At 35.7% G+C, this 19403-nt stretch overlaps 3 protein-coding genes across 3 annotated transcripts; 2 read left to right on the top strand and 1 right to left on the bottom strand.

Annotated features, from left to right (window-relative positions):
* The first annotated feature begins 5267 nt into the window (after nucleotides 1-5267).
* On the top strand, nucleotides 5268-11938 carry LOC141595131 (uncharacterized). Its single transcript, XM_074415108.1, has 4 exons — nucleotides 5268-5873; nucleotides 10243-10326; nucleotides 10420-10509; nucleotides 11427-11938. Exons 1-4 carry the CDS (start codon nucleotides 5475-5477, stop codon nucleotides 11685-11687), a joined length of 834 nt encoding a protein of 277 aa, XP_074271209.1. The 5' UTR covers nucleotides 5268-5474; the 3' UTR covers nucleotides 11688-11938.
* A 1969-nt stretch (nucleotides 11939-13907) lies between these two features.
* LOC141595127 (chitinase-like protein 1) lies at nucleotides 13908-17505 on the top strand. The gene is made up of 3 exons (XM_074415102.1): nucleotides 13908-14577; nucleotides 15942-16101; nucleotides 16812-17505. The coding sequence occupies exons 1-3, from the start codon at nucleotides 14187-14189 to the stop codon at nucleotides 17236-17238; spliced, it is 978 nt and encodes a 325-aa protein (XP_074271203.1). The 5' UTR covers nucleotides 13908-14186; the 3' UTR covers nucleotides 17239-17505.
* A 325-nt stretch (nucleotides 17506-17830) lies between these two features.
* On the bottom strand, nucleotides 17831-18622 carry LOC141647519 (18.1 kDa class I heat shock protein-like). Its single transcript, XM_074455770.1, has one exon. The coding sequence runs from the start codon at nucleotides 18397-18399 to the stop codon at nucleotides 17956-17958; it is 444 nt and encodes a 147-aa protein (XP_074311871.1). The 5' UTR covers nucleotides 18400-18622; the 3' UTR covers nucleotides 17831-17955.
* Nucleotides 18623-19403: the final 781 nt, after the last annotated feature.

Raw genomic sequence — 19403 nt, 5'->3', positions numbered from 1 at the left:
TATATCTAACTATAATACTGTAAAATGTTCGTTAATTCAATGCACCACGAATATGATGTATTTATTGCATTTATACGTTGAGATGACATCTAGAGAATTATAATTCAAACAAACATTCGTGTTCAAGTTGGGCTTTAAATCCATGACATTTCATCATGTTGGTCAATACTTCAATAATGTCTCTACGGTAAAAGTTTGTAACTAACAATAGCAATCAGCGGATTCTTGTCCCATTTTTGTGTCTCATACTAATTTCTTCAGACAATTTTTTTTACGCTTAAGGGTCATCCCTTAAGTCATACTCCATCTGTCAAAAGTCGAAATAATGGCAAATAAGATGGGACACAACGGTGGGATAAAGGATCCGTAAAGCCGGAGTAGGAGAGTAAGCGTGAATATAGCGTACCGCCGATATTTTCAGCAATAGATTTCTCGTTTTGGCATTATATTGTGGGAAATGAGTAGTAACAAAAATACAAACCTACGAGTTTTCTTCGCACACAAACTGTACACAATGTCAACAACAGTAGTCTTGATTCCGATTCGATTTGGATTTTAGAGTGAATACAGAAAGAACATAATATAGACAATCTTCTTCAATGTGAATACTAAACTAGTAAGCTACTAAGATTGAATAAATATAACTGCCTTGACCGACACTAACGGTCGAAATACATTGTCGTCTACAAATAAGCGGTCACTGTCTGGCCAGTGAAAGCTCATGCCAACTATCTCCGGTAGCAAGAGGACAATTACATAATTGAAAATCGACATGATAACTATTTCTATCATTTCAGCTCGGATCTTAAGCAAGAGTACATTTATCTTTGTTCAGATTTTCCCTATGCAGTAAACTGCGCCAACAATATAATTGAATATTGGGTTCGTAATTATGTGGATATATTTATGATAAATGACTTTTGTCATGTGCTCCATTAAAGACTTCTAAGTGGATATTTACTTATAAGTGTTGGCGGAGTTTTTATCATCCCCTATCCGGGTTTGATGTTCAGGGACATATTACATAACACTTAGATGGATTTGTATACAAAAGTTTTTGCATCCGAGTGTAAATAGTCACGACCTCGATCGGGGCTAAGTGGCCCCTACCGGGGCATCCTTGCTCTACTTATTTGTATGCATTTGGTCGAAGTAAGTTGTTACGTCCCCAATCGGGGTTGGTGGCCCTGGTCAGGGTTGGGTGGTTTTACGCGTATGTGAGAGTTACTCTAAAAACGCTTTCTAACATTCCAACGATTACCAGTGTTATAATACTCATTTATAGAATTTTACATGATTTATTATTACACAATTTTTGGTGTAAAGTGTTCTACTCAAATGTGTGATTGTAAAGCGTCAAGCTTATATAATCTCATTGAAAATAACTTTTACTCACTATCATTTTTACGACGACGGCGTCATTGTCCTATAAGTTTGATGCTACCATGATTTTTTTTAGGGAAACATACACTTAGCTTAAAGAGGAGAAAGGTCTTAAAATGTTGTTTGGTTCAAAACATATGAATAGAAATTAGAATGAAATGGGATGTGATATCATCTAGGTATGAATTTTTAGAATCTCATACTTATCTATCTAGGTATGAATTTTTAGAATCAATATCAATATCAATCAATATACTCCGTATATACTTAAAAGAGGAACTTTTGAAGCTATTTCATTGGCTATTGTTTTGAAGCGATTTCATTGGCCGTTGCTTTTATTGAATAAGTTATCTTTTGCTGAATAAATTATTATTGGTTCAAGTTTGGTAAATTATTTAAGTTATAAAATATTGAAATAAGATAAATATATTAGTACTTAATTATAAACTATTGAAAAGTTTTCTATTAGATGGGTAAAAAATTATAAAAAGATAAATATCTTTTTAAGCAGGTAAATGTTGGTCCTTGAGCTTAACTTGGACTCTTAATCTGTCTTAGTATATTAAAGCTCATAATTTGCACTATATATACGTATAATATTGGATGGTTTCAATCACAACAACATTAATTTTTATTTTTTTCATTTTATTTTTTTGCATGTGTTGTTCGTACTGTTCATCCTTATTGTGAACTTATGATACCTTATTGTTGAAATTTATATTTGCAATTAATATTGTTGAAAATTTGGCATCTTATTGTTTATGTATTTATTGTCTTGTGTACATCCGTTTTTAATTGCTTTATTTACTTTTCAGGAAGGAATAGCAAATCAATCATTGTTATTAGCGGTCATCGTTGTCTATAGTCTTTAAGAATCTAAGATTCAACATATACAAAGGTAATTATCCGCATTGAAACTGTCGTACATCAACCGAGTTACGAAAAATATTTCGGTGTTCTTAAGCTTTCTTTTTGTTGCTTCCTAGATTTTTAGGGAAAGCTTTTTTTGTTATCAGTATCCTATTACGCATAAGCATAAAAAGTATATATAGAAGAGAAACTAAAGTTACGGAGTACTGTTCATAATAACTACATATATAACAAGCCTTATATTTAGAAGTATTTTCGTTTTCGTTTGGCTTTCTTCATACATACATGATACATATAAGTAACGATCTAATGATTTTTCCTCTTTAGTTGCAGGTCGTGTGGGCACCTGCAATTCTACTCAATTGTCAATTTGGAGCAAATAATGCTTTAGATCTTAGAGTGTATCCTATGTTTTTTGTCAATTTGTATGCACCTCTCTATTGCTGCATATTCCTTTGAAGGTATTTGTGACGGGTATATCAGTCTTAACTTTACTTTATGACGGGTTAAATACGTTTATACGGGGGGAATAAGACAAAAGCAAAATACATTGAGAAAAACAAAAGATTTGTCATATATACCCATGGGATGATATTTGACCCGTTTTATCATATACCTTTATCTTAAGATAGACGAGTTGTTAGCTTATTTGAGTTTGGTTAAAATTATCATGAATACGACTAATTCTAATGATACCGACCATAAAATTTGGTTGCTAGCAGCTAAAGTTAAGTGGAACACTATAGTATATTAATCTGCCTTATTAAACGATGTATAATCTAACCATGAAATAGCTTTTTGTTTTAATAATATCTATTGAGGACTATGACGATACCACGACATATTAAAGTCAATCAAAATTCTCTTCGAAAAAAAAACGAAGTCAATTAAAACAGGGGAAATATATTAGCTCCTTATTCAGTGAAATCACTTTTTAATAACTCGGTAAGAGCATCTCCAATGGTTGAGTAAAATGACTTGCTTGCAAATTCTTAAAGTTTTAAGCTAGTTGCTCAACCATTGGAGAGCTCCACATGAACTAGCTTAGTTTGAGCAACTAGCTCCATGGAGCTAGTAGCTCAAATGGACCCACAAAGTGATATATGCCAATTAAATAAATGTTTGTAAATTCATTTAAGCAACAACTCTTATAGCTTAACCATTGGAGGAGTTTGTAACTTAAAAGTGTTATAGCTCAAAAAGGTGATGTGGAAAGTTAAGCTAGTTGGGTTGTTGCTTACCATTGTGGATGCTCTAAACATCCTAATTATCATTTGCACATTAACTAAGTTTAATGTAAAAAAGAATTCCTCTTATAACTAAGTTTGCCAAAATAACATCGTTATATTTTGGTCCGTTTTCATTCTTAAAATAGAAAGGACAACAAATGACTGAGACACCCAAAATGGAAAAGGACAACAAATGACCGGGACAGAGGGAGTATTTGATTACTGCATGAACACAAAAGTATTTCAAAGATACATTATTTTATTGAATATTAATCCACCTTACCTCAGCGTCACTATTAAGATATTACCCGGGCAACACCCGAGCATGAAATCTAGTCTCATACTTATTTGTGCTCTTTAGTTCAAGCATTGAATATATGATAATAATAAAGTTTGATAATGAAGTTTGAATCTTGGAAGGAGTGGAGTAAAGGATTCTAACAGATTGGAATGAAGTTAAAATTTATGGAACTTCATTCCAAAACATCTCAACCAAACATTGTAATGTATTAAATCCATTCTGTATCACTCAACAAATCCAAACTAGAGCTGATCATATGGTCCAGGCCCGTTAGCCCGACCCGGCTTAACCCAACCCAATTTCCCCGGACTTGGGCCTCGATTTTAAGCCCGAAAAGAGCACGGCCTGAGGTCCATGGCCCGATTTAATATAATAGGGCCAGGTTTGGGCCGCCTTCACGGCCCGAAATTTGGCCCGGTCCGATTTAATATAATAGGGCCAGGTTTGGGCCGCCTTCACGGCCCGAACTTTGGCCCGGCCCGAACATATGCAAAATTTACGAATATGTACAATTTAAGAACATTAATAAACATTTAGTAAAATAATTAACCAATCAAATGTTGTATTGTAAATAAGCCGTAATAACTTGTTTACATGTATTAGTTTGATAAGGCTTAGTATTTTCCTTTACTAGTATTTATATGATAAAAAATGAGCTAATGATTTTGTATCATATTAATGCCGATAAATTGTTTACCATTATCGGCGTGTTAAGTCAATGTTTTTGAGCTTAGAGAACAACAAATATCAAATCAATTACAACACTACAACATAGAGTGAGCACCACACTCAAATGTGTTATTACACTACTACAAATTGTGTATTTAGTTTGTATGAGTCACCTCAAACAATACGTTCATAAAAGCTACATTAGGTTACTATTTCATAATTAACAATACTCGAAAAAAATCACACAATTCTATACGAAAATATTGATAACAAATACACAAAGTATATAACTTCATAATGGGGATTTCTAAACTTATTTCAAGAGGAAAAATATTTAGCCCGAATTGGCCCAAATCAGCCCGAAAGCCCGCTTAAGGCCACTTGGGCTGATAAAATAGGCCTGCACTTATAGCCCGGCCCGACTTGGCCCGTCCACTTGGGCTTAATTTATTTATTGGGCCCGACCCAAACCCAGCCGGGCTCATGATAACCTCTAATCCAAACTATAGCTCAATTCAAATTGTTGATTAAGTTATTATATGCTAACTTTTTTTAAGGGTTGTGCGTTTTGTTTGTCTACAAATGGTGAGTAGATTAAATATGGTGATTGGCTGATGTGGAAGATGACACCAATACAAGGGGTGAGAGTAACTTCAACGCGAGGAAGGCGTATTGGCGTGGAGAGTCTTTGTGAGGGATATATATTTTCGTCGTACTAAAATAGTTGTCCAAATCCATTTCCTCTGACCACGTTCTATTTAATTAATACAATTTCGGGAATTATTCATCCATCTAAATCAGGTACGAGCAAAATCGACCTCACCAACGCAAACACACCTTTTTTTTTTCTTTTTTTTCCTGGGTAACCGTAGCCGCTATCTACGGTGCGCACCGCGAAGGCAATGAACACGAAATCAAACCAAGCCTAAAACCCTTCTTCCTCACTTCCACAATTCAACACACTTCTTCCCTCATTTCTCCCCTCCCTCTCCTGCTTCTTCAACCTCCAACCTCAAGCAACAATGTTAAGAAGGCTAATCTCAACATCAATCCAAACCCTAACAAAACCCTACATTTCCCCCTCTCCACCCTCCATCACACATACCCTCTTTTCCAAATCCCCAATCCCACCAATCCCTGCCTTCAATGGTTCCCTTTTCGATCTCGGGTATTCGTCGAAAAGGGCGTACACTGGTGGTCCACTAGTGCTGAATGATATAAGGGATAACCCGGGTGCCACCAAACAAAAGAAGAGGAAAGGGCGTGGTATTGGGTCGGGTTTGGGTAAGACTGCTGGTCGTGGGCATAAGGGTCAGAAGGCTCGTGGTACTGCTAAATTCGGGTTCGAAGGCGGTCAGACTCCTTTGCGGCGTAGGCTTCCTAAAAGAGGGTTTAAGAACCCTTTTAGTCTTGAATTTCAGGTTATGTTTCTCTACTTTGTTGTTTTTGATTTTGTTGATTGCATTGGAATTAGGGTTTTGATCTAAATTGGTGTTTACAATGTGTTTGATTAGCTAAATTGTTGTTTTTGATTGCGTATGAATCGTATGATAAGAGTAATAACAATGGCGGAACCATGATTTTTAGTTGGGGGGAGTACTAGTAGTGATATAAGGTAAACTGGAAAAAAGATCGAAAATTTAAGTAATAAGGGTATGTTTGGATTGAAGGATTTGAAAGGAAAGGGAGGGAGTGATTTGAAGGGATGGGAAATCCATTGTTTGGTTAGCAAAATGGAGGTGGAGGGATTTGGAGGGAAGGGAAAATGGATCCAACAAAGGCAAGATTTGGAAGGAAAATCACCTCCTCCATTCTCCCTTCCCTCCCCTTCTCTCCAACAAAGGCAAGATTTCAATTTTTTCATTGTCCAAAGGCGAGTGAGCAACTTTACTAATCCCCTAGTTCCGCCACTAGTATTTATCAAAATGACTCGTTGAATTGTTTGGACTACTTGGTTGATATCTATTAGACGCGGGTTTTAGGGAACAATGTTAGGACAAGATTTGTTTGGGGTAATGTTCATGGTGAAATGATGTGTGATCACGGGTTTGAAAGGCGTTCTCTTTGATGCAAGGGTAATAGCTACAAGCTTGGATGGTGCTCTTGTTGTTATAGAGATGAGAAATATTCAAGTGTTAATGTATATGATCACTATGGAAGAGAAAGATTGAACCTTTTTCATTTTTCCTTCTGTTTGGCGTATTGCCTTCTGTAGTTCTGTGTGAGTGTTGCTTGGGATTGCCAATTATTGAGATTCGGCATGATTGTGTATAGGCTGCTTCTTAATGTAGACCATCATGTTTTTTCGATTATTTTCAATTGTCAATTTGTCCTTACCTTAATGTCTTGCATATGGCCGAGAAAGGGAGGGTGTTCTTGAACATTATCGCTGTTCTGAGCGGTTTTCTGCTACAATATTGATCTAGAAAGCTACTGGTGATCTACTACTTCACAATCAGCAAGTAGAGGTTCTTGTGAGATATTCTAGGGATAATTTTTAGGATTGTTAATGCAACTCTTTCGATGTTTCAACTAGGTTGAATGTGACTAGAGAGTGACTAATACCCACTTTTGAAGAACTGGTTGTTGCACAAACTCCCTTTGATCTGGAACTTGCTGCACCTCTCTTTTCCTCTTTCGCTTCTCAGTCTTAGAACCTTCCTCCTTCCTGAAGGCCGAGTCCAAGAAAAGGCCAAAACTGTAAAATAAAATGAAATGAGAACATACTTACCAGGTAATGTATCCCGGTGGTACTTTTACTTGATAAATTAACTTGACATTCCAAAGCAACATACGATATTACACGTACCCGGGACTCTACGAGTTCAGTGAAGTTAAAGCTTTGCTTAGTTTGGGTTATTGAAAAATATGCTTTACTTGCTTTAGTAGGTTATAAATCCACCAACTTTTGTAGGTTTTAATAGGCCCCCTAATATTTGAATAAGAGCAATGTTTGTGTTCATAAATCATAATTGTAATGGCGTATTATTTGGTTGCTTTTATCTGAATCTATTGTCTACTTTTTTTTGCTCTGAGAGTTGCCTTGTGATCCTGGAGCAATTAAACTCAGGGTTACCGGATTCGCAATTCGTTCAATTCGTTTTCTTAATTCTAATTCGCGATTCGCTGGCGAATTACATTATTTTAAAATTCGGTAATTCGTCGAATCCAATTCGCAAAAGGATTATCCTTTTATATCAACAAAGCTAAAAAAATATCATCTTCCTGTCAGAAATGAAAATCAAATTAAAGCTAAATCTACAAATCTACAATAGTGAATCAAATCATTGTGCTTGGCTTCAAAGTTCAAACTTCAAAATAATCAGGTATCTTGTCTATACTTCAATTTTTCCTGATTTTTTTGGTTTTTAGCATAATCGTATAATTCGCTCATCTCAGCGAATTGGGACGAATTAAGATGAAAACGAATTGCGAATTAATTCGCAATTCGTCGGGGGAGCGAATTAGGTAACCCTGTAAACTATCTAGTGAGCAGTGACATAAATTTATCTTTTCTTGCCATTAGATGATGCGAGTTTTAGAACTATGATTTTGTGTTGATGTTAATGTGGATTATCATTTCTCTAGCTATATTATTCTTAAAAAGTGGACTTAATTTTGTGTTGAGTTGCCGTACCCTGCTTTAAACAGGAGGCTCTTTATAGGCACAAGTTTAATAATGGTAATGATAATCAGCTTTCTAGCCGTCCTTGGTAAACCTATGCTACTTGGAGTCGTCAATCTATTTACTCCTGTTGAATGTCTAGGGAGCAGGTGAAAGAATAAAGAAAAAAAAAGTTCTGGAAAGATGATATATAGGATGGTTTACAGCTAGGAAGCCATAGTGAGAAAGGCCAACTTATAGGCCTTTGAGAATGCACAAAGGGGAATTAAGCAAAGGCTATCTAAAAGAAACTTTGATGACTCACGTCTGATACTATTTGAGTTATGGAATACATGATGTCTGGCCGGTGGTCCTTAACTTCTTTCTTCATATTACTGATGGTAGCGAAACATTTTAGTGTACTCACACATCCTATATACTTCATGAAACTTGATTACGACCTGTTTCATGATTCTAGAAAGTTAATAGCATTCTCAAACACTGAAGCTGGCTTGATTATCTATAATTGTTGGGGTTAAAAATCCTTGCACATCTAGAAGACTCTTCAAATTAGAAAATTTTTGGCTTGAGATGGAAGATTCCTTTGATGTGGTGAAAACATGGTAATCGAGTTTTAGAGTTAGTGGTTCAGCAACTACTTGTATGTTCTAGCCCACGTTTGAGCATCGGATGCGAAGGACCAAACTCACTTTTCCACTATTCCTACTAGTGTTGCTTCAAATCTTTCAGTGAAACTCACAAGGGCTTTGGTTTAGTTTGGTTAATTGGCGTGACGTGGGATCATTGTTAGACATGAATGTTATCTCTATTAAAATAACTCTAATCATATTTATATTGATCTCTATTTATAGAGAAAAATAATATAAACAATTTTGGTCTAATTTTTATTTTATTTGATTGTTTAATTATTGAAAATGTTGACAACGAAATTTTGTGGTGCTGAACATGATTTTTATCCGTAATCCTCTCAACATTGTGTGCTTCTCTTATTTATCGTCTTATCCCCTCATAAATCTTTTATTTTCTCATGTACATCGCCCAGAAACATTGCTATCTATAGCATGAATAACTATGATAGGTTATCCTATCATGGCCATGGATGATAGGATGAGGGAGAAGAAATATTCATGAAAATGGGGATTTTACTAGGGATATGGACAATGGAGATTAGGGATTTGAGGAGTTCGATGAGAGAATGGAGATGAAAGATAATAGGAATAAATATAATAACTGGGCTTGTGCACTAACCACTCTTCAAGCCCAATGGACATTCGAGTGAGGGGGGCGTAATAGGATTAAATATAATAATTGAGCCTCAACCATCACCTTAAGGTTTGGTTGAGATGGTTCATCTATCAAAGAGATAAAGACCTTTTCTTTTTTTTTTTCTTTTTGATGACATTTTCATGGTTAAAGACTTAAAACGATACAACAACGCTCCCGCAAATTGCGGGGTAGGGAGGGGACGGATATACAAATAAAAATTATATCAACTTACTTTTTCTTTTCTCTATAAATAGACATCAATATTGATATTTGAAGCTATTTTCAGTAAGCGTAAAGCGAGAGGGAGAGAGGGGATGGTTAGAAACCATAGTTGTATCACTTGTAGGAGTGATTATGGTAGGATTGAATGAAGTGAAGTTTAGGTGGGTAGTTGTGAAGAAATGATGAAAGAGAGTTAGATGTAAAAATAAAATATTGCAAGTACAAGCACGCATTAGTGTTCTTGGAGAAACTTAAACATTTGAGGAAACCTTAATGTCTTCTTATAATTAGCGTGACTGCATTAATGGTAATTTGAGAGTTATATTATAACTTAGATGTTTGTATTGACCGCAAGAGTTATTGTATTGTTCTGAGCCCGATTTGTTATTTTTATTTCGATATAAAGGTTGAATTTTTTGTTTACTGAGATTGGCTGTCATCTGATTTTGGTATCCACGGTTCTGTACCAACAAATTTTCCATTTTGGTATTGACAATCTGCAGTGAGTCTTGTATGAGTCGGTCTTGTATGTCAGACCAACCCAAATAATCATCATTTATGATTTAATATGGTTAATTAAGTCATCTTATACGTAAGATCGTCTCATACAAGTTTCTGTTTACAATCAAAATCTTAAACTTTGTTTGATTTGCGTATTGCTGCTGTCTTCTTTGCAGCCATGTGGCTTAGGAAAGATTGCCAAGCTCATAAACATGGGGATGATTGACTCATCTGAACTGATTACAATGAAAACGCTGAAGGTTTGCCTTTTTAATTACGTCAAGCTGTGCTCAAATATTTGTTTCCCCCGCCTAATATTCGTTGGTCTTGTCCATATGCCTTGACTCTTGAAGGATGTGGGAGCCATAGGAAAGCAGATAGGAGATGGAGTCAGGCTAATGGGACGTGGTTGCGAACAAATAGTCTGGCCTATTCATTTGGAGGTAATACGAAAATGCTTCTAATTTACCCAGACTCCTTATCATTTTGTTTGTTTCTATCTCCCTTCTTTCCTTGCCTGTCGTATGTGATTGTATTAAAGGTTAAAGTGGTGGTACTCCTTCCTATTCTGTGGAATTCTTTCATTTACTGCGGCACAAATATATAAGCGTAGAGGTACGTTGAACTGGTGTGCCGTAAGAGAAATGGTATACCTGGCTCAAATTTACAACGTGGGAGAAACTAAAAACTATTTCACTGCAAAAAGCTTGACAAATTCAGAGATGGCGCAATCCCATTGATTAGGCGAAAAAAAGGAAAAATATGACATTTATGAAAAATAGGGGAAATAATATTTAGTCACCCAACCCCTGAACTCGAGAACCTTTATTTGCCAACTTAAAGAGGCCAATTACACCTTTTTTACCAACTAATTTCTTATACGGAGTATATTTTTACTTGGTTCACTTTTAAGGTATTCTGGCCCTTAAATTTTACTTCGGTTTTCAAATCTTTATTCTCGATTTAAATTTCAAGTTTTTATAAAAGAAATCCAGACTTCGATTTTTAAAACCTACGAAGTATAAGTTTACCTTGACCTTTGTATTATGTTTCACTCTCCCTTTTGTTTTTCATTTTTCCTTTTCTATTTTGTTGGCATTTTGAGGTGTGCGTTCACCCATGCACGGTTCTAAAGGATGATTCATGTCAGCCGACCCCAAATCATTTTGGGATTAAGGCTCTGATGTTGTTGTTTTTTTGGGCCAATTACACACCGATGTTTTATTGTTTCGGACATGCTCCTGATGTTACCGTTGCTCTTGAGCCTGGTTCTTAAATACTGGTATCTAGGGTGCTACTGTTACTTCTCTTTAATCTCTCGCTCCCAACTATAATAACAGCTGATGTGGATTTGATACAGGTATCTAGGGTGACGGTTAGAGCAAAAGCTGCTGTCGAAGCAGCTGGGGGAACTGTCAGGAGAGTCCATTACAATAAGTTGGGTTTCAAAGCATTGCTTAAGCCAGAATGGTTTGTTAAGAAAGGTAGATTACTACCTAAAGCAGCTCGGCCTCCACCAAAGATCAAAGATAAGGTTGACAGTATTGGACGCTTACCCGCCCCAACTAAGCCTATTCCATTTACGTTTGATGAACCCACAGAAGCTGCCACCCCCGCCTGAACCTGATCAGATTTTTAATTGTAGAAGTAATCGGCATAAAATGGTCAGAATGACTTTTGTTCTCATTTTTATCTCTTTTATGCCACTTAATGTGCTTACAAATTCAAAAGTTTGTACGACTGAAAATGTCCGTCAAGCATTGCTTTGAGCCTTGAAAAGCTTCTCATTATCATGCTTATGGGATTAAGGCCTTGGTATTTATGTGCAATTTTACTCTGTTCGGATACCTATGGCATTTTTTTTAGGCGACATTTTTGGTGGTTATAGTGACGAATCTAATATAGTGTTACCTTTATTTAAATCGCTAATAAAAATCTCTTTTTCTTTGTTATCCTTATTTCCTAATTTCCAAAATAGCCCGTTTATTAGCAGGAGTTTTGTAATTATGCTTTCGTCCAGAATTTTGCAAAGAAAAGTATCGAGTGGACGGTTTATTAGTATGTTTTTTTAGGTGTATTATCCGAGTTGTACAACCAGATTAGGTTATATGGGGATATAATCAGTAAATACGGAGTACTTAATAAGAAAAAAAATTCGCTTTCACTTTCACTTTCACTTTATTCACGACTTATTATAGATTTTGACTGACAACAACAATTCAACAATCAATTGAACTACTTTTATTGGAAAAGATTGTCGAATAAAATATGGTTTGGCGGGTTAATGACTAAATGAGACAGGTATGAATTCCAATTTCCCCCAGCCTGGAACAACCGAACAAATATGGTTTTGAAAACTTGTACCTGCCATAAGTAATAGGGCCGTCATTGATTTGAGTTTTGCTTGGTGAATACGGGTACAAGGCAGCCTACAATTACCCTTCGTCTCAATGATATCTCCAATCATTTATCATATACTTAAAAGACAATTTTAAATACATAAACCTAACTCATGGAGTAAGTTTTAGATTTTGACCGACAAAAGCATCTCAACAATCAAACGTGACGTTATTTATTTATTTACTAATATTATACTTTAGTTCTCTCCCTCAAAACATTGACTTCAATATAAAAATGGGTTAAATATTCATCACTTAGACCCTGTTCTTTTAGACTTCTATTCGCTTTTAAGTTGATTCGGTTTATAAGTTTAGTTATTCGATTCTATAAGTTCGATTCGATTCGGCTCTTATAAGTTCGATTCGATTCGATTTTATAAGTCGATTCAACTCCTATAAGTTCAGTTTAGACAAGTTCATACAACGTATTATTAACTACTCCCTCCGTACCAGACCAAAGGTAACACTTACTATAAACGGACGTACCACACCAAAGGTAACATTCCTTATTTGGCCCACAACATTACCTAGTTATCCATATACCCATTTGATATTTACACAAAATGCCATTACATACCCCACCTACCAACCCACAATTAAACCCACAATTACATACCCCACCTATTTTTTTACCTCTTTACCCTTACTTTTTCCACTTTTTCTTAAATACTTCATTTTCCCCTACGTTACCTTTGGTGTGGTACGGAGGGAGTATAAATTTATACCCGCTTTTTTAATATTGACGAATTGAAAAAAATAGTTCCCTTTTCATTAAAATCAATGCAAAAAAAATCCAATATTAAAATTATCCTATATACATTATTCTTAAAAAAATAGATGGTTGGAAAAAAAAAAAGATGAATTCGATGATGTCAGTGAAAATGAAGATGAAGATGAAAGTGACGAGTAGGATGATAATATGGAAATAGATGGTTAGAAAAAAAATGTAATATGTAATTTATTTTTTATTGTAATGTATTGTAGTAATTGTAAGAAAAAATAATATATATAAAGCGTAAAATTTTTATAAGTTCAGTTCAATTTCTATAAGTAAATTTCATATAAGTTTAGTCAAATTTCTTATAAGTTCGATTCGATTCCTATAAGTTCATTTCAGTTCAGTTCTTATAAGTTCAGTTCAGTTCAATTCAGCTCCTATAAGTTCAGTTCAGCTCCTATAAGTTCAGTTCAGCATTCGGCTTAATTTCTCAACTCTGATTCAGTTCATTTCAGCTCAGTTTATTTCAACTGTATTCATCCTAGCGCAGTTCAACTCACTTCAACTCAATTCAGTTCAATTTAATCTTGTTCAGCCTAAATAAACAAGGTCTTAAATATATATGACAAATTATTTGTTAATTTATACACCATCGATATTCTCTTTTTATCTCATCTATTCCTTTTAAATTTAAGACAGATATTACCGTCTTAAACAATCGTTTGTGACAACAGTATCTGACTAACTGTCGGTGCTATAGGAAGTTAACTCATCACACTCCAGCCTGTCACTTATTCTATTCCCAAACTACAACTCCTCAACAACCAAACCCCACCATCATCAAATCTCCACCATCCATCATCCTCACCATCAAATCACAACCGTCCATCTCCTTCTCCTTCTCTCCTCAATCATTCCTTCGCACCGACGCAAAACAAACACACCACCTCAAATACACAAAAACCCATCTGCAATTCACCAAAACAACACTACCCATCTCAAAATGACCTCCAAAAAATCCCCAAAAATGGTGCTTTTTCTAGCTCTAACACTTGCATTAATGGCGGAAATTGCAGTTTCAGACTTATCAGAAGTAGTTAAAATGAAAACAGTTAAGGGACAGAAAGTTTGTACTAAAGGATGGGAATGTGAACAATGGTCTAAGTATTGTTGTAATGGAACAATTTCAGATTATTTTCAAGTTTATCAATTTGAAGATTTGTATAAGTACAGGAATTGGCCAACAGCTCATGCTGTTGGGTTTTGGGATTATCAAGCTTTTATAGTTGCTTCAGCTGGGTATCAACATCTTGGGTTTGGTACTACTGGTGGTAATCTTATGAGTATGCTTGAAGTTGCTGCTTTTTTGGGTCATGTTGGTGCTAAAACTTCTTGTAAGTCTTCTTTAATTTTGATTTTAGATTCAATTTTGTCTTCTTTTTATCTTTTTGCTTCAATTTGTGTATATTGTCGAGCCCTTTGGAATCCCTGGACGGTTTTAAATGATGATTCATGTCGGCCGATCCCAAATCACATTTTGGGACTAAGGCTATGATGTTGTTGTTGTGGTGATTTTTGTTAATGGTATTGTTTTTGGTAGTAGATTGGTAATTTAGGTAGGTACTTGTCTTAGATTTGAGATAAAAAGTTTGTTCTTTTATGCTGATTTTGGTTAATGGTATTGTTTTTGGTGGTTGATTGGTAATTTTGTGTTAGATTTGAGATAAAAAGTTGTTTTTTGTGGTGATTTTGATTAATGCTATTGTTTTTGGTGGTTGATTGGTAATTTTGTGTTAGATTTGAGATAAAAAGTTTTGTTTTTTGTGGTGATTTTGGTTAATGCTATTGTTTTTGGTGGTTGATTGGTAATTTTGTGTTAGATTTGAGATAAAAAGTTGTTTTTTGTGGTGATTTTGATTAATGCTATTGTTTTTGGTGGTTGATTGGTAATTTTGTGTTAGATTTGAGATAAAAAGTTTTGTTTTTTGTGGTGATTTTGGTTTTTAAAGGTTTTATTTTTTGTGGTGTATTGGTAATTTTATCTTCAATTTCGGTATTATCAAGCCCTATTGGAAGCCTTGGACGAGTGGATGGTTTCAAATGATGATTCATGTAATCATGTCAGCCGATCCCAAATCATTTTGGGACTAAGGCTATGGTGGTGATTTTGGTTAATGGTATTGTTTTTGGTGGTAGATTGGTAATTTGGGTAGATTCTTGTCTTAGACTTGACGAAAAAGTTTTCTTTTGTGGTGATTTTTGTTGATGGTGTTGTTTTTGGTGGTAGATTGGTTGGTCAGCAAGTCGCATTGAAGACGGGCATATCCATCACAAGCTGAAGACGGGTCAAGTAATACCCAAGTGGGTAGATAAGACAAAAGCATTCAGCTTGTCTTACGTGACCCGTCTTCAGCTTGTGACGGATATGCCCGTCTTCAATGAGAATTTGTGTTGGTAATTTGGGTGAACCTCAAAAAAATTATGGGCACGAATGGTGAAATTTTTGAGACCTTCTCGACAGTTGATTTTGGTCTGTTACGGGTATGATTCGTTGGGTTGGGTCATTTCGGGAACTTCGTGTACTTTGGGGTTGGGCTGCTACATGTTGGATTGTTGGGTCTCTCTAGTCTGAGTTTGTCAGTTTTGGTCATGTTTATTATGATTTGTCATTTATCTCCTGAATAAGCTTGGGTATAGTACTGTAATTACAAAATTGGTATTTGTAACCTTGACATGACGTCGCGGTTATCTGTTTCAGGCGGTTATAACGTTGTCGAGGGTGGACCATCAGCTTGGGGACTTTGCTACAACAGGGAATTGAGCCCAAGCCAGGACTACTGTGATGACTTTTACAAGTACAGATATCCATGCACTCCTGGAGTTGCCTATTTCGGCCGAGGGGCATTGCCTATATACTGGTACGAAGACTTTTCGTATTCACTCTGCTATTTAGGCTGCCTATGCATTTCAACTTGAGGCATGCTATGAAGCTGCTTGTTATGTGATGTGTGACTGTATGAGTTAATGTTCTGCTGTCTTTTTACACTAAGACCGTCATAGTTTCTCTTGTTTTCGTTCCTTGTGCATGTCTTATGATTCAGCGCCCTAGTCTAATGCTGTATGACACTAGAGAAAAGAGAACATTTGTTATATAGAAAACACGATGACTGAGAATGGTAATGTTTTTGTCTAATTATGTGTAATGAAGATAAGAAATTTGTGAAGCTAATCAAATATATTAAGACTTGGTTCACTTTTAAGGTATCCCGGACCCTTATTTTTTACTTCGGTTTTCAAAATCGTTTTAATCTTTTATTCTCGATTTAACTTCTAAGTTTTTATAAAAGAATTCCGGACCCCGATTTTAAAACCTGTAAGTTTACCTTGGCTTTTGTATCATGTTTCACTCCCCTTTTGTTTTTCACTTTTCCTTTTCTATATTTTCGCTCTTTGGAGGTGTGCGATCACCCATGGACGGTTCCAAAGGATGATTCATGTCAGCCGACCCCAAATCATTTTGGGATTAAGGCTCTGATGTTGTTGTTTGTGGAATTAGTTGGAAAAAAGCGGATCCGGTTCAGGTCAGTTCTTGATGAGAGTCTGATGATGGTTGTTGCTTTTATCGCAGGAACGTGAACTATGGTGCGACAGGGGAGGCACTGAAGGTGGATCTACTAAACCATCCCGAATACATTGAGCAGAATGCAACACTAGCCTTCCAGGCTGCAATATGGAGATGGATGACACCCATCAAGAAGGGACAGCCGTCAGCACATCAAGCATTTTGCGGAGAGGCTGCAGGCTGGAAGCCTACCAAGAACGATACTTTGTCACACCGCATCACTGGTTTTGGTACCACCATGAATGTCTTATATGGGGATCAACTTTGTGGTCAGGGTGAAGATGTTCAGGAGATGAACACTATTATCACTCACTACTTATACTACGCCGACAAGATGGGTATTGGCCGAGAGAAAGCTGGACTCAACGTCTCTTGTGGCCAACAGAAGGCTTTCAATCCTACCAAGAGCACTCCGGCGACAGCAGCATTATAAGCTCCATTGCTTGTATGTTTTCTTACAGTTGATCCTCTCCAGAAAGGCAATATCAGTAATAAGCCGAAGGTTGTCCTTGATATTCTGTGAGACGGACTACTTAGTGTGTGGAACTTTGATATGAACATTTATAGTTAAAGATTGATTTCCATTTAAATTGTGTTTATTATGATGTAATTATGTCATTATACTATTTTGCATGTGTAAAACGATTTTGTTGAAACTCGAATTGTATTTTATGAATGAATGATTGCTTTTACTACAAAATGGAACCATTGAATCTTGCATCATTCTGTGCTGAAACAGTTCAATTAACTTTCAGCTGCATGACTGCATTTGATCATTCCCCAACAGATTAGTTCAGGTGTTCCTTGACATATCGCCGTGGTGGATACAGCGACTTATATCGGTGTTCCTTAACATATCGCCTTATAATTCATATTGAATTACATTATTGAATTTATAAAGTTTAGTAAATTATTTTGCTCAACTCAATATTACATACACGAAATATAGGAAATTCTTACCTTTATTTAAAAAAACCATAAAATTCACAAATAATAGTATTTCAGAACATAATATAACACGAGTTTTTAATAGTAAAATAATATGGTACTAATATTATCACACGAGAAATTTCATACAATGATACAAACTTTTTTTATTTTTTATTCAAACACACATTAATATTTTCCTCTAATGAGTAAAACATAAACCTCACTTCTCCTCAATTTCAACAACCTTCCTTTCAACCTTCTTAACCTCCTGCTTAGGAACAACTACCTTAAGCACACCATTCTCCATCTCAGCCTTAACCTCATCAACCTTAGCATTCTCCGGCAATCGAAACCTTCTCAAGAACTTACCCCTAGCCCTCTCAACACGGTGCCACACACCGCCATCATTAGCCGATTCCTCATGATTAGTAACTCCACCTCTATCCCCACTAATTTCAAGGACTCTTTCTTGATCAACCTCTACCTTAACCTCTTCTTTGTTCACCCCAGGGAGATCAACCATGAAGATATGGGCCTTTTCGGTTTCTTTCCAGTCCACTGGGCTGTTCAATACTGGACATGCTTGTGTGGCCCAATACATTGGGTCCCACTTATCAAGAGACATGTTCTTTAAGTTGTCTACTAAGTTGTTCACCGCTGACATATTTGTGTAAAATCGTCTTATACAAGTATTTTTGTATTTTTTATGTAAATTTGGTGGTTATTGAATATTAGAAGTATGTAATACATAATCCTAAGTTAATTTGCACAAGTATATATAGAGGAGGTTATGGATGTTGCATGTATAGCCCTGAATGTTCTTGACAATTCTTCTCCTTTTCAACCCAAGTGAATGTCTTGATAGTTCTAGTAGTTGCTTGGTCAGGTTGTATGATAAGATAATGGTATTGATTATGACATCCTTCTACTTTTAACTCCTTCTGTTTCAATCAATTGCTTACTTTTTTCTTATGATAATTTTTATCAAAGGTAAAAAAAGGGATATTCTCTCGTGTACCCCTCAACTTTTTCATTTTCTATGATATACCCCTCTTTCCATGCAAAAAAACTGACATTCAATAACTCTTGGCTACAAGTTCAGAATACGATAAATTTTTTTTCCAAATTGGTCGTCTTTAAGAGGTCTTCCGTTTAAAAAAAAATTCACCGACGTCTCAACTCGTAGTCGGGAATTATGGTCGGTCAAAGTTTATTCGTTAAAAAATGTTTGACTAACCATAACTACCGGCTACAAGTTTAAAAAACGGTGAATTTTTTTTTAAATTGAAGGCCTTGACGAGATAATTGGTTTAAAAAAAAAATTACCGTTTTCTGAACTCGTAACATAGAATTATTGTCGGTCAAAGTTTTTTTTGCGAAAAACGAGGGGTACACCATAGAAAACGAAAAAGTTCAGGGGTACACGAGAGAATATCCCTAAAAAAAATATAGAGACAAATGAAGCAAGAATGTGTTGATAAGAATACAGAGTGTATTCGGGTTCATGATTCATCCTGTTCATTAAACCTGGTTCATCCGGCTCGCTAACTCCCTTGCGCCAAATATTTAATGTGAATCAAGCTCATATCCGGCCCAAACTCGCATTTGATCACTTCTAAGTATTTACAACAAACAAGAACATTTTCTCTTTTTTTTTTTTTTTTTTGT

The sequence above is a fragment of the Silene latifolia genome, chromosome 1 (assembly GCF_048544455.1).
Source record: "Silene latifolia isolate original U9 population chromosome 1, ASM4854445v1, whole genome shotgun sequence".
Classification (NCBI taxonomy): Eukaryota; Viridiplantae; Streptophyta; class Magnoliopsida; order Caryophyllales; family Caryophyllaceae; genus Silene; species Silene latifolia.
The sequence above is the reverse complement of the archived record's forward strand: the minus strand, read 5'-3'. Positions and strand labels throughout refer to the sequence as shown.